Source organism: Portunus trituberculatus, chromosome 2, assembly GCF_017591435.1.
Source record: "Portunus trituberculatus isolate SZX2019 chromosome 2, ASM1759143v1, whole genome shotgun sequence".
Taxonomy (NCBI): Eukaryota; Metazoa; Arthropoda; class Malacostraca; order Decapoda; family Portunidae; genus Portunus; species Portunus trituberculatus.
This window is the reverse complement of record NC_059256.1, coordinates 1,012,994-1,027,993: the sequence shown is the minus strand read 5'-3', so window position 1 is coordinate 1,027,993 and position 15,000 is coordinate 1,012,994. Positions and strand designations below refer to the sequence as shown.

The 15,000-nt window shown below is 46.2% G+C and overlaps 2 protein-coding genes across 6 annotated transcripts in view; both read right to left on the bottom strand.

Moving 5' to 3' along the window:
• The window catches only part of LOC123507244, a 43,047-nt gene that overhangs the window by 25,078 nt on the left and 2,969 nt on the right, over positions 1–15,000 (bottom strand). The window lies entirely within an intron of this gene.
• Positions 6,121–14,712, bottom strand: LOC123507286. Its single transcript, XM_045260055.1, has 2 exons — positions 13,654–14,712; positions 6,121–6,350 (listed from the first exon to the last, which is right to left on the bottom strand). Exons 1-2 carry the CDS (start codon positions 14,122–14,124, stop codon positions 6,165–6,167), a joined length of 657 nt encoding a protein of 218 aa, XP_045115990.1. The 5' UTR covers positions 14,125–14,712; the 3' UTR covers positions 6,121–6,164.

Sequence of the window (15,000 nt, the reverse complement as noted above, 5' to 3'; positions counted from 1 at the left end):
CCGATCTTTCTTAGATTTCCGCTTGGGGCAGAAAAAATCTAGTAGTTTTCAATGCCTCAAAAACTCAATTCCTCCATCTATCAACTCGACACAACCTTCCAGACAACTATCCCTCTTCTTCAATGACACTCAACTGTCTCCTCTTCCACAATGAATATCCTCGGTCTGTCCTTTGCTCATAATCTTAACTGGAAACTTCACATCTCATCTCTTGCTAAAACAGCTTCTATGAAATTAGGTGTTCTGAGGCGTCTCCGACAGTTTTTCTCGCCCCTCCAACTGCTTACTCTGTATAAGGGCCTTATCCGTCCCTGTATGGAGTACTCTTCGCATGTTTGGGGGGGTTCCAGTCACACTGCTTTGCTTGATAGAGTGGAATCGAAAGCTCTTCGTCTCATCAACTCCCTCCTCTCACTAACTGTCTTCAGTCTCTTTCTCACCGCCGAAATGTTGCATCCCTTTCTATCTTTTATCGCTATTTTCATGGTAACTGTTCTACTGATCTTGCTAACTGCATGCCTCCCCTTCTCCTGCGGCCTCGTTGCACAAAGCTTTCTTCTTCCTCTCATCCCTATTCTGTCCAACTCTCTACCGCAAGAGTTCACCAGTACTCTCAATCATTCATCCCTTTCACTGGTAAACTCTGGAACTCCCTCCCTGCATCTATATTTCCGAATTCCTATAACTTGTCTTCTTTTAAGAGGGAGGTATCGAGTCTTCCCTACGTAAACACACACACACACACACACACACACGGACATGAGCCCACACACACACATGCACACACATACACGGCCCGGTAGCTCAGTGGTTAGAGCGCTGGCTTCACAAGCCAGATGATCGGGGTTCGATTCCCCGGCCGGGTGGAGATATTTGGGTGTGTCTCCTTTCACGTGTAGCCCCTGTTCACCTAGCAGTGAGTAGGTACGGGATGTAAATCGAGGAGTTGTGACCTTGTTGTCCCGGTGTGTGGTGTGTGCCTGGTCTCAGGCCTATCCGAAGATCGGAAACAATGAGTTCTGAGCTCGTTCCGTAGGGTAACGTCTGGCTGTCTCGTCAGAGACTGCAGCAGATCAAACAGTGAATTACACACACACACACACACACACACACATAGCCACCCACATAGCTAATTCTCCCTCCCTCTTTCTTCAATTTTTTTTTCTCTACTACTACTACTACTACTACTACTACTACAACTACTACTACTATCAATACTCCTACAATTTATTCTACTGTTACTGCTACTATTACTACTACTATTACTACAATTATAACATAACATAACATAACATAAATAACAGGATAACAAAGGGCCACCAGGGCCCATCTAGGTTATCCTGTATCAGTCGCACAGCGACCTCGTCATCAGTATTTAAAGATACACTTACAAGTACACAATACATTATATATTAATTCTAAATATTTGGCCCATTAACAGGGCTAAGTCCTGCAGCGAATTCCTCTACAATCTGTGATCCCCATACATGGGGATCATGTCTTGTTTAACTATAGTAAATTTCTTATAAAAACTATCATGCAGCGCTATAAATAATTATAAATCTAATAAATTTAAGTGCTTATCTAATCTGTTTTTAAACATTGTCAAACTAGTGCTATTAGAACCCTCTCTGGCAATGCATTCCAGAAGTCTACCACCCTATGACTAAAGAAATATTTTCTTATATCTAATCTGCAGCCTTGCTTTCTAATCTTCCTGCCATGATTTCTAGTCCTATTTCCCTCCTCTAAGGTAAAGAAAGATCTCACATCTATGTAGTTTGTATCTGAGAACATTTTAAATAACTCTATCATATCCCCTCTTATACACCTCTCAAATGAAAACATGTTTAATTCCTTTAATCTATCTATATACTCCAGGCGCTTTAATGCTGGTATCATCCTAGTTGCTCTTCTCTGAACTGCTTCTAACATGTTGATATCCTGCCTATAATGGGGTGACCAGGCCTGTATGCAATACTCTAAATGGGGCCTAACATAGGAATTATATAAGCTACGCACCACTTCCTTACTTTTATAACTAACATTTCTATTTATAAAACCCAGGATTCTATTTGCCCTATTTCTTGCTTCTAAACATTGCTTTGAAAATTTCATAGTCCTGTCTATCACTACTCCTAAATCCTTTCCCTCTTCTACTGTTTGTAACAGGATTTCCTATTCTTTCCTAGTAAATACTGAAGAAAATTGTTCATTCAATAATTCTACTATGTCTTCATTTTGATCCACTACTACACCATCTTTTCTGAGTGGTCCAATCCTATCCTTATTTCTTTTATCACTATATAATTTTTTGGGATCTTTACTCCCAGCTCTAGCTAGTTTTATCTCTGCCTGCCTTTTACTTTTTTTATAACCTTACTCAAATCATCCCTGACCTGTCAGTACCTAATCAAATCTACATCTTCCCCACTTTTCTGCAACTCTCTGTATGCCCTCTTCTTCTCTCTGATCTGTCTACCTATCTCGTGAGTCCACCATAATGGCTTCCTGTTTCTCTGCATTATATCTTTGTAAGGGATACACTGCATCACTATACCCTTTACTACAACCTTAAAAATATCCCACATCTCCTGTGCAGTTTTATTTCCAAAACTATCTTCCCAGTTTACCTCTCCTAATGATAAATCTAATTATATGATGGTCACTGTTTGCTAAAGTCTCTCCTACCTCAACTTCCTTTAAACGGGTAAGATTGGCATCGGGGAGCCGGTGAACAATAACAATAGAAAAAAACACTGCAGGTTCAACTGGTGAGGAAATGCAAAGGGGGGCACTTACAAAACTATTTAATAACCCAATAATGAAACTGACAAACACATATAGATATAACATGAAACATGAAACACAGGAAAATGACATACACATATACATATAACACATAAATAAATACAACAATAAAGAACCCAACTAATACCTAACAATAATACTAAACCTATATGGAGGCAATGTGGAAAAACACGGGACGAGGGGAAGTGATACTTATGACGTGTCGCAGTGGTGAAGTGCTGGGTGATGGTAGATCCCACACGGTAGTCCAAGAAGCGTTGTGTTCACTGGTTGAGGCCTGGACCTCGAACTTGACTTTCCAGAAAGCCGAGCTTGCTTTAACACTTCCGCTGGAGTCGAATGGGGCCGCGTGAATCCAACTTCGGGACAGTAGCGGGGCTTCATGAGAAAGTGACGTGGAGGGTTCATGAGACGGTGGCGTGGAAGGTTCACGAGACGGTGACGTGGAAGGGGAGGTGGAGAGGCGGCAAACGAGGTAACAAGCGGAGGAGGTGATGGTAGTGGAGTATGTTACGGGCGGGCCGTAACATCGGGAACACCGAGTCCTCTCAAAACACCAAAACAACCCCGCGGCCCGCGGTTGTTTGGAAGCTCGTGTGGAGTAGGGTGACCAGACGTCCCCGGTTTCCGGGGACAGTCCCCGATTTCAGTGACCTGTCCCCGGCCACTGCTGTCCCCGGTTTTCTGTAACTGAAAGATCACTTGATGCGTAAAAAAAAACTACTCCTTTTGATTATGATAATTATGTCCTTTTTTAATTACTCTTTTAGAATGTCAAGAATAAGGAGAAGGCCTTTGTTTCCGTGAAGACGGTGAAGTGTATAGCGGACACATTTTAACAGCTAATGGGTGTTCATGATTTCAGATATTTCATCAGGTAGAGATTTTTTTTTCTTTGCAACTTGGGTAAATAAGACGAGAGAAACTTTTGATTGCTGGTTTAGAAATGGTACGACTAGTGTCCCCGTTTTAGTTTTTCCAGTGCAAAAACACTACATGTTTATACTGAACTGAAAATGTCCCCGGAATGTCTCAGAAATCTGGTCACCCTAGTGTGGAGTGTTCTTTGAACTGGAACAGAATGCCGGTTTATACATGTGCTGTAGCTGACTGCAATTTTATATCAAAAAAGAAAAAACCAAGGCGTGAAAGGACGGACTGTGTTTCCCAGGAAGAAAGACGCGGCTCGAAGAAGATTATGGGAGACACGATGCAAACGAGGCCCGACGTGGAGAGCTACCAAGGACCATGCTATCTGCTCAAAGCACTTCATAGATTGGTGCAAAGGACCGTCAACATCGCATCCAGACCCTGAACTGTTTGCCTATAACCGGTGGGGAGCAGGTAGAAACCTGCTTGATGTCGTTTACATACGGAACGGACAATCTTTCACTGAAGTCACACAAGGATTTTGCATCAAAATATCGTTCACTACTCTGTCTATCTCACTCCTCCACTTCCTTACACCCCATTCTCTACCCTCTCCATTTCTAACTATCATACTCCAGTCCTTCTCTAAGTACCTTCCTTCTATCCGCTGAAAAGCCCAACTAGCTATTAGGCCACTCTTCACCACCATCCTGACACACTTTTTCCCCACTTGCTACTCCTGACATTCCACAGAAACACTTTTCTCACTATTCGAGCATCATTCATTCGCTCTAACCTAGCCTTATACCGTAGGGTCGCTTTTACATACCTTTCTCTAAAAGTGCTCCAACCCATGTCTCCCCTAAGAGCCTCTACTGCTGCATATCTAGGTACATTAAGTGTCATTCTTGCAACTCTATTCTGCCCTATTTCTAACTTTTCTAGTTCACTTTCATTCCATGCAATCACATCCATACCATACATGATGCTCGGAACAGCCACGCTCTTCCAAACTTCTCGCAGCACGTCATATTTACTTGCACTCATCCTTGCTGTACTTCCTAGCCGACCTACCCACTGACTCACCATGCTCATCTTCTCATTCTTTGTCTTCACGCAGCCAACTGGACTCATCCACATCCCCAGGTACTTGTATTCATCTGTCTGTTGCATCTCGTTCTCACCTAGTCTCCACACTGAGTTCCTCTCATCCTCTGACCCATTCACAACCATTACCTTGCTCTTTTCACTGCTAAACCTCACTCCAAAGTCTCTTCCATACCCATCTATAACATCAAGCAAACTCTGAAGCTCTTCTGCCGACTCACTCATAACAACAACATCATCTGCATACAAGATCACACATATCTTATCATTACCCACATTTACACCTGCATTCATTCTCCTCAATCTAGCAACCAGTTTCTCTGTATATAAGCTAAAGAGGGTTGGTGATAATTTGCAACCCTGCCTAACTCCTCTTTCACTCTTCACCCAGTCTGTCTCTACATCTCCTAGTTTATACTTAGCTCTTGTATCCACATACATACTTCACACTATGTTAACTATCTTTGCATTTAACCCAATCTTTTCTAGCACTCTACCTAGCATTTCTCTGTTCACCCTATCATATGCTTTCGCTATGTCTAGAAAACCTAAGTATAACTTGCTACCATCTTTCTTCTTTCTCTCAATCAATTCATTCACCACAAACATATTGTCTTCAGCTCTCCTGTCCACACGGAACCCATTCTACTCTTCACCTAACACTCCATCTCTCTCAATCCATTTACACAATCTTTCATTCAAAACCGCACTGAACACTTTTCCTACTGTGTTAACTAACGCAATCGGCCTGTAGTTTTTCAACTCATTCTTACTCTTGTACCCTCCCTTATGCAGCAAAGTCACCCTGCATTCATTCCACATTCTCGGCACTCTCCTCCTCCCACACCTGGTTAAACAACTCAGTCATCCTATCAATCACAACCTCTCCTCCATTTTTGTACAATTCATAAGGTATCTCATCCGGCCCTGCTGCCTTCCCATTCTTCTGCTTCTTCACAGATTTCTTCACCTCCTCCCTGCTGATCCTTTCATTCAACTCGTCTGCATCCTTTCTCTCCAGTGTCACACGCCCTTCACCCACATCAAAGACCTCACCTACACCTCCAATCTCTTCCCAAAACTCTTTTATTGCCCTTCTCATTTCTTCCTTATCAGTCACCACTTCACCCTTCAGGCTCTCCACATTCTCACTGTTAGGCATCCCCTCACCCCTCAGGAATCTGTACCATTCACGACCACCTTCCACACCTTTCTCTCTAAGGGACTGAATCACACTTTTCTCACATTTAACTTTAGCATTCATTATCTTTTGCTTCGTCACTCGCTGCTGACTCACATACGCTGTCCATGCATTCAGGTACTCACTTTCAGCCTCCTCACTCTCATGTCTCCTCTTTCTTAACTGTCTGCACACCCTATTCAGTCTCTTTTTTTTTCTTCCTAGCATCTCTAATCTCATCATTCCACCACGGCCTACTTTTATGCTTTCTAGCACTTGTTCTTACATACCCTATCTGACTGGCTGCTGCGTTCTTCACATTCTCTACAAATCTGTCATTCAGTTCATCCACACCATTCAGGATCTCATCCTCCCATCTTCTCTTGCTCAAGTCCCCCTCCAGATGGGAACCGCCTTGTCGTGGTGGGGGGGCTTGCGTGCCCCTGTGACCTGGCGAGCTAGGCTAGAGGGGGCTAAGGGCCCTGCTCTGCCCTTTTGAGGGGGAGAGGGCTACCCATGCTAGTACGGTCGCCAGTGAGGGGCCAGACTAAATGGTTCCTACGTAGGCTGCCTGTGGACCAGCGGAGCCACCCACTGGAGGGATCGCCCAATAGGGGCCGTCCTATGCTGGATGGTTGGGTGTCCAGGCTGAGATGCTTTGGGAGGGGGGTCTCAGCTCTGCCGTGGACAAACTTTCGTATCATGTGGGACCTTTTTTTAAAACGACTGGTCCGCATGGGGACGAGGTACCCCGTCCACGGCAGCCAGCGCTCCCTCACATTGTAGTCCCAGTAGGTGGTTTCCCTTGCCCCTGAAGCCAATTTTTTTGTGTAACTTTATACATATGGTGAAACACAAAAAACAGTCAGGTTCTCGTGAGGTGGCTGACCTGGCCCACGAGACGTCATCTTCAGGTCTGAGTGGGAAGGAGGATTCCCCTCCACAAGGGCCTCCTTCAACAGTCTCCTGTTCTGGGAGTTCTTCTGAGGGTCGTGTTTCTGCTGCATATGACTCCCTTTTGATGGTAAATGTTAATCCATCATTTTCCTACCACGCCTTGCACTCACTTCTCAAGGTGTATGGCACGGTTCTACGCATTTGACTTTCCATCTAACCGGTGCTATGTAACTTTTCTATCATGTGATGAAGCCCGTCTGGCTTATGAAAATAAAGCATCTCTGCCCCTTGCCGGCCATGGCTTTAAAACTGAATTTCTCCAGTCACGTAATATTTCAGAGAGTAACATGGATTACATACCAAATGTTTTTGAAAACTATTTAGAGAATTCAGTTCCAGCAGTCTGCCATATCCCGCCTCCACATTGGTTTGTGGCGTACTGTAGAAATGGGCGTGGGAATTTCATCCATGCCTCCCGGTACCTGTCCAAAGAAATAGGCACGATTCCTGAGGGGAATCTGAAGAAGTACGGGAAGGGGGTGCTTCTGCGAGCAAAAGATCTTACGCAAGCGAGGATGTTGCAACATCTCCGATGCCCTTCTGACAGCATGTTTGAGACTGTTAAGGCTCATCCCACCTTTAACTATAGCAAAGGTTGTGTTTATAGTCAAGATCTCTATGAATTCCCAGAAGAGGAAATACTAGCAATGTGCCCTAGCTCAGTACAAAAGGTGACTAAGATGAGGAACTCTTCCAACATGGTCCTTCTCACCTTTTTTGGTTCCACCCTTCCTGACCGTGTTCATATCGGTCCTATCAACCTTAGGGTGAGGCATGGGGACGAGGTACTCCGTCCACGGCAGCCAGCGCTCCTTCCCATTGTAGTCCCAGTAGGTGGTTTCCCTTGCCCCTGGAGCTAATTTTTTGAGTAACTTTATACATATGGTTAAACACAAAAAGCTGCCAGGTTCTCATGAGGTGGCTGACCTGGCCCGCGAGACGTCATCTTCAGGTCTGAGTGGGAAGGAAGATTCCCCTCCACAAGGGCCTCCCACAGCAGTCTCTTGTTCTTAGAGTTCTTCTGAGGGACATATTTCTGTTGCATGTGACTCCCTTTTGATGGTAAATGTTAATCCATCTTTTTCTTATCACGCCTTGCACTCCCTTCTCAAGGTGTATGGCACGGTTCTCCGTATTCGGCTTGTTTACGATAAGGATTTTCCGTCTAACCGCTGCTATGTAACGTTTCTGTCATGCGATGAAGCCCGTTTGGCTGTAGAACATATAGCATCCCTGCCCCTTGCTGGCTCTGGCTTTAAGACAGAACTTCTCCACTCTCGCAATATTTCGGACAGTGAAATGGACTACATCCCAAATCTTTTTGAGTACCATTCAGAGAGTTCAGTTCCTGAAGTGCCACATCCCGCCTCCACGTTGGTTTGTGGCGTACTATAGAAATGGGCGTGGGAATTTCATCCATGCCTCCCGTTACCTGTCCAAAGAGATCGGCACGATTCCTGAGGGCAACCTCAAGAAATACGGTAAGGGGGTGCTAGTGAGAGCTAAAGATATCACGCAGGCAAGGATGTTGCAACATCTCCCATGCCCTTCTGACAGCATGTTTGAGACTGTTAAGGCTCATCCCACTTTTAATTATAGTAAAGGTTGTGTGTACAGTCAGGATCTTTGCGAATTTTCTGAAGAGGAAATACTGGCTATGTGTCCTAACTCAGTCCAAAAAAGTGAATAAGATGAGGAATTCTTCTCACCTTCTTTGGTTCCACCCTCCCTGACCGTGTTAATATCGGCCCTATTAATCTTAGGGTGAGGCGTTTTGTTTCTCGCCCTCTTCAGTGTTTCTCATGTTATTCGTACGGTCACGGCAAAAGCTCCTGTAAGGAAGCTGCTTGATGTGGTAATTGCTCTGCACTAGATTCACACTCTGAGGAGCATTGCAATGCTGCTTACTGTTTCCATTGCCGTGATGCTCACCAGGTACGTTCCAGGCAATGCCCCAGGTATCGCCTGGAGCAGGACATTTTACAGCTTGCTACACACAGTTTATCAGTCTAGGTAGCGCCCGCCGCGAACTCCTGTACCGCCAGAAGGACGGTACTGGTGCGACATCCTATGCTTCATTGGCCGCTCGCTCTTCAGCTGAGTCTGCCGGTCCGAAGACGACAACTCCTACTACCTCTCGCTCTGTTGGGGCGGGTGGTCCTGTTCATTTGGCCAATAGGTTTGCCCTTTTGTCCGACGACTCAGTTGAGTCACCTGCAAGAAGCGACGAGAATAATACGGACTTGACCAAACAAACCCATGTAGTGAATGTCCATTTGCCTCATGTATCGCCTAGGCTTTTGAAGGGCATGACCAAACGGCACCGCGGCTCTGCGGAGTCGATAGATTTTGCTCAGCCTAAGCAATCTAAGGTTTCTCCCGGTGCACATGATCGTGAGTCCTCTAGGGACCGCTCTGCAATGGTAGCTCCAGTAGTTTCTGTCCAGCCTTCTGTGACGCCCTCCGTCTCAGATCGGGCTTCTTGTGATGAGGACGGTCTTAGCATGGAGACGTCCGATGATATTGTCACAGCCGTCCCTCGTGGACCCGCTGTGTCAAAAAGTGGAGTCCAGCCTCCGAGACCGGTAAGAGTGATGATGGTTCGCATCACTCACCTGCAGGCCGAAAGGCAGCGGTCCAACAACCCGGCACATCACAACTCCCGGTGTCTTCTCGTCGTTTCATTATTTCTAGTCAGGTCAGTCACGGGCAGCCTCAAAAGGCTCGGCTGTCCATTGAACCCAAATAGTCATCTTCAAGCTTCTACAGTGGAACTGTAGAGGCCTTCGCGCCTCGTGGGGGGAACTCCGAGCTTAACTGTCGGAGTTCTCTCCAGCCTGTGTAGCTCTGCAAGAGAATATGCTTGGTGATAGTACTTATTCTAGTCCTCCTGGCTATCGTGCCTTTTCTAGCACACCTTTCCCTGACCAGGACCACCACGGTGGCACAGCTATCCTAGTCCGTCAAGACATACCTATTGTCCCCTTGCAACTCAACTCTCCCCTTCAGGTGGTTGCTGTTTTTATGGGACGATCCTACACTATTTGCAGTTTATATCTCCCTCCTCGGGTTCCTGTCTCCAGGGGTGAGCTTGACGGCCTGGTGCGTCAGCTGACTCCGCCTTTTCTTTGTTGGGAGATTTTAATGGCCGTCACCCATTGTGGGATGAAGGTGCTAGTAATCCTCGTGGGGTTTTAATTGGTTCTTTTATTGAGGATGAGGGATTGGAGGTTTTAAATTCTGGGGATGTTACACATTTCCACAGTCCTACTGGGACTTTTACAGCTATTGATCTTTCTATCTCTACTTCTAATTCTTTCCTTGATTTTAATTGGCGGGTCCTACCGGATTTACACGGTAGTGACCACTTTCCGATTTTATTGGAATCTGTGAACTCTGAGCCACAGTCCCGGCCTCCACGCTGGGTTTTAGACAAGGCAGATTGGCCTCGATTCACAGACCTTAGCTCTTTTATCCGTCCGCTGGCTGACGTTTCTACTTGTGCTGAGGCTGTTGATTATTTTGCCGATTTTTTAACTTCAGTAGCGCTTCAGACAATCCCTAGGACGTCAGGTCGCTTTTCTAAGTGTCCCGTTCCTTGGTGGAACGCAGCATGCACTAAAGCTGTGCAAGAGAAACGGGCGGTTTTCTCTCGTCTCCGGCGACATCGTGGGGACCCGCAGTGCCTGGAAGCTTTTCAGCGCTGCCGAGCTCGGGCCCGCCGCGTTTTGAAAGAGGCACAAAGAGCCTCTTGGAAAGCTTATGTGTCTTCCATTAATGCCCACACCCCTCTTACGGATGTCCTTAACAAAGTCCGCCGAATTGCTGGGAAGTATTCTGCTTCTGCCCCACCAGTTTTGTTGTCTGCTGGGCGAACGGTGGCAGACCCTAGGACTGTCGCCGATCTCTTCGCGGAGCACTTTGCCAGTGTTTCCCGGAGGCATCCTGCAGCTCCAGGCGCACGTCACCGCCAGAGAATGGAATCTTTCGACATAAATTTTTCTTCCCCTTCTCTGCCTCTGAGTTGCGGACTGCTTTGTTCCAGTGTCATGACTCTTCTCCTGGCCCAGATGATATTCCTTATGCCTTCTTGCACCACATGTCTGACAGTGCTTTTAACTTTTTATTAAATCTTTATAATATGATTTGGCATACCGGTGACTTTCCATCTTCTTGGGCTGTGGCAGTGGTTCTCCCATTTCCAAAGCCTGGGAAAGATAATCTTCAGGCTACGAACTATCGTCCTATATCGTTGACGTCCTGCATTTGTAAAGTAATAGAAAAGATGGTAAATGTAAGACTCATGTGGTACTTGGAGAGAGGGAAGTACCTGTCATTGGTACAGTACGGCTTCCGAAAGATGAGGTCTACTACTGATGCTCTTTTATCCCTAGAGTCTTCCATTTGTAAGGCCTTCGCTAATCACCACCATCAAGTAACAGTGTTTTTTGACCTGGAGAAGGCCTACGACACGGCTTGGTGTCATGGCATTTTACAGTACTTGTTTAATTTTGGCCTTCGTGGTCACCTTCCTATTTTTATTCAGCAGTTTTTATCCAGACGTCTTTTACGGGTTCGAGTTGGGAGTGTTCTCTCTGAGGCTACTGCTCTAAATGATGGTGTCCCACAGGGAAGTATTCTTAGTGTTACACTATTCGCAGTCACCATTAATGGTGTGATAGATACTCTTCCAGATGGCATTCACAGCTCCTTATATGTTGATGATTTATGTAATTCTTTTGCTGCTGCTAGGATGTCACTGATTGAGCGCAAGCTCCAACTGGCGATCAATAGGGTGTCCAGTTGGGCCAACATGAACGGTTTTCGATTCTCCATCTCTAAGACCGTAGTCATGCATTTTTGTCGCAACCGTGGTGTCCATCCAGACCCGGATTTATACCTCGCCAATAGACGCCTCTCATGCGTGGAGGCGACTCGATATCTTGGGCTTTTGTTTGACAACCGTCTCACCTGGGTTCCCCATTTCCATTCTCTTAAGATGTCTTGTCGGCAGGCATTATCCCTTCTTCGGGTTTTAAGTCACACCTATTGGGGTGCGGACAGGGACACTTTGCTGCTGTTTCACCGTACACTAATCCTCCCAAAGCTGGAATACGGTTGTGAGATCTACTCCTCTGCAACGGATGCACGACTACGCATGCTTGACTCCGTGCATCATGCAGGGGTCTGCTTGACTACGGGTGCATTTCGGACATCTCCAATACCTAGCTTACTAGTGGATGCTGGTTTGTGGCCGCTCGACCTCCGGCGCCAGTCTTCGATGCTTCGGTGTTGGTTTCGCACCCACCGTCTTCCTGATTTTGTTCCCTGTCTGTCAATATTGCGGGACTCGCGCTCGCAGGCGTATGTCACTCGACCGAGTCTCCCTAAACCTTTTGGCCTTAGAGTTGTAAATCTCATGGCGGAGTTATCTATCAATCCCACTCCTGTGTACTCTTTCCGGGTCCCACGAGTCGGTTATTGGCAGCTTCCTGTTATCTCATTATGCCCTTCTGCCATGGATGGCAAGAAGGATTTTCTGCCAGCTCTGTCCCACACACGGTTTTTAAAACACCTTTTTATGCATTCTGATATCCCTGTTTTTACTTATGGGTCCAAATCCGGCGCAGGCGTTGGGTTTAGTGTGGTTTTTCCCTCTTTTTATCGGTCTGGCAGCCTTCCTTCAGTTCACTGTTCACTGTTCACTGTTTGATCTGCTGCAGTCTCTGACGAGACAGCCAGACGTTACCCTACGGAACGAGCTCAGAGCTCATTATTTCCGATCCGTCTTTACTGCGGATCTGTCTGCCATAGTCCTAGCTTTACAGATAATTTTTACTCTCCCGGTTTCGTCTTTTACAATTTTTTGTGACTGTCGCAGTGCTCTTACTGCTCTCTCTTGCACTATATCCTTTAACCCTTTGGTTTTATCAGCCCTGGAGTGGCTATACCTTCTTACACAACGAGGATATCGTGTTGGGTTCTGTTGGGTCCCTGGTCACGTTGGTGTTCCAGGCAATGAACACGCAGATCGCCTCGCTAAAGAGGCCTCAAGTCGCGCTCCATCTCCTGCCTCTGTTCCGTTTCGAGATGTCTTTCTTCTAATTCGTGAGGCAGTTGCAGCAATTTGGCAGAGGAGATGGCTAACGGGGGTCGCAACCTCGAAAATGGGAGAGATCACTACTTCCTCTATCCCTCACTGGACATACACCCATATCCGGGATCGACGTTTACAGACTTTATTGGCGTGACTGCGTATAGGTCACACGTACCTTACACAAAGGTTCCTGTTGACCAGGGACCCTCAACCTTACTGTGATGACTGCCTGGTGCCGCTTACCGTGCGGCACCTATTGGTAGAGTGCCCTAGTTTGATAGAGTTACGACTCCGCTACCTCTACCGCTGTCGCGGTAGAGATAGCGGTGTCTATTTTATCTCAAAGGTCCTTGGACCAGAATGCCTGGCCCAAGGCCATGACGTTTTTAGATTTTTGGGAGAAGCTGGCCTTCTCCCAAAGCTGTGAATTTTATTTCATTTTATTATATGTATTTTAATGTTTTATGTATTTTATTGTTTTTTTTTTTTTACTTATCATTAATTTTATCGTTTTTACTTGCTTTTAGTTATTTTACGATTTGTTTTAAACCCTTTTGTTTTAATTAAATAGTTTGATGCGGCGCCATATGGCCTCCGCTGTTGCGGCGCCTATATCTAATTCCTCCTCCTCCTCGCTCAAGTCCACCTGGAAATTTTCCCATCCTGCATCTCTCAACCTCCACTTTTTCTTCTTGACCTTGGCATTTGTTCCATCTCTTCCATTCAACTTACATTCTAGCACCAGCATGTTATGGTCTGAGACTATGTCAATCATCTCATCTTCATCTATCCACATACTGTCAACAATTTCACGCATTCTCCCATTCACTAGCATGTAGTCAATCGCAGACTCCTGGTTCCTCGCACACCAAGTCACTCGTCCTTCAGCCAGGGTCTCATTCAGATTCTCCAAGTTCATCTCATTCACAAACTCATCCAGCATCTCACCATTCCTATTCATTTGTTCACCTAACATACCTACGTGAGCATTCATGTCTCCCATAACAATCACTCTCTCTCCAGCATAATCTCTTGCAATCTTTTTCAAAACACTGTATTTTCTACTATTCTCCCTAACTGCTCTATCGCCTTCCACTGTCATATACACTACCACTACAACTATCCTCTCAGCTCTGCCACTCTCATTCCTACCCTCCACTCGAACAGCTAACACGTCCTCACTCTCAGCACTGTCTCCTATGTCCAGCTCTTCCACTCTGATTCCTCACCTTCCTGTGGAGCAGGGCTACGCCTCCTCCTAGCTCCTCCTGTTTCTTGCGTCCTTTTCCTAACATCACAAACTCATTACCCTCTATCTGCACCACATCCCGCAGGTGAGTCTCAGTAATACCTACCACATCTAGGCTCCATTCATTCAACTCTTTGCATATATCCTGAAATTTACCAATGCCCCATCCTCTTACATTCAAACAACCAAATTTCATACATGACCTTGCCTGTTTGTTGTCCTCTCTTCTTTGCTTCGGTGCACATCCATTCCTCATTCAGGCCGCATCTACACACACCGTAGACCTTGCGCGCACCCACTCACGCAGCCGTCCGCACATCCTCTTGTTGCCGGTCTCAGCTCGATGAAGCTGACGTTGCCCATCTTCTTCCTCAACCACTCCAGCTTCAGCTTCAACACTTCTTCCTGGATCTTGGCATTTGTCCTCCTCCTCAGCCGCTCGTACCTCTCCCTCTCTTGGCCGACGCATCACACCCACCACTGCCACACACATCTTCTTGGCTTCAACAGCCTTCACTGCCTCCACCACCTCCTTCACTGTCTCTTCTTCGCCGACCCTCTCCAGGTCGTTGCCGCCGCCCTGGATCACCAGCAGACCGTTTTCTACTGTCTGGGTCTTCTCAATTACCTTCTTGATCTCCTGGATCTTGGCTCCCCTCAGGCACTCCTGGGAGGCTCCACTCACCTTGCTCCTGAGGAGGGCATCAGTATTTTTTTATCATACTGTCC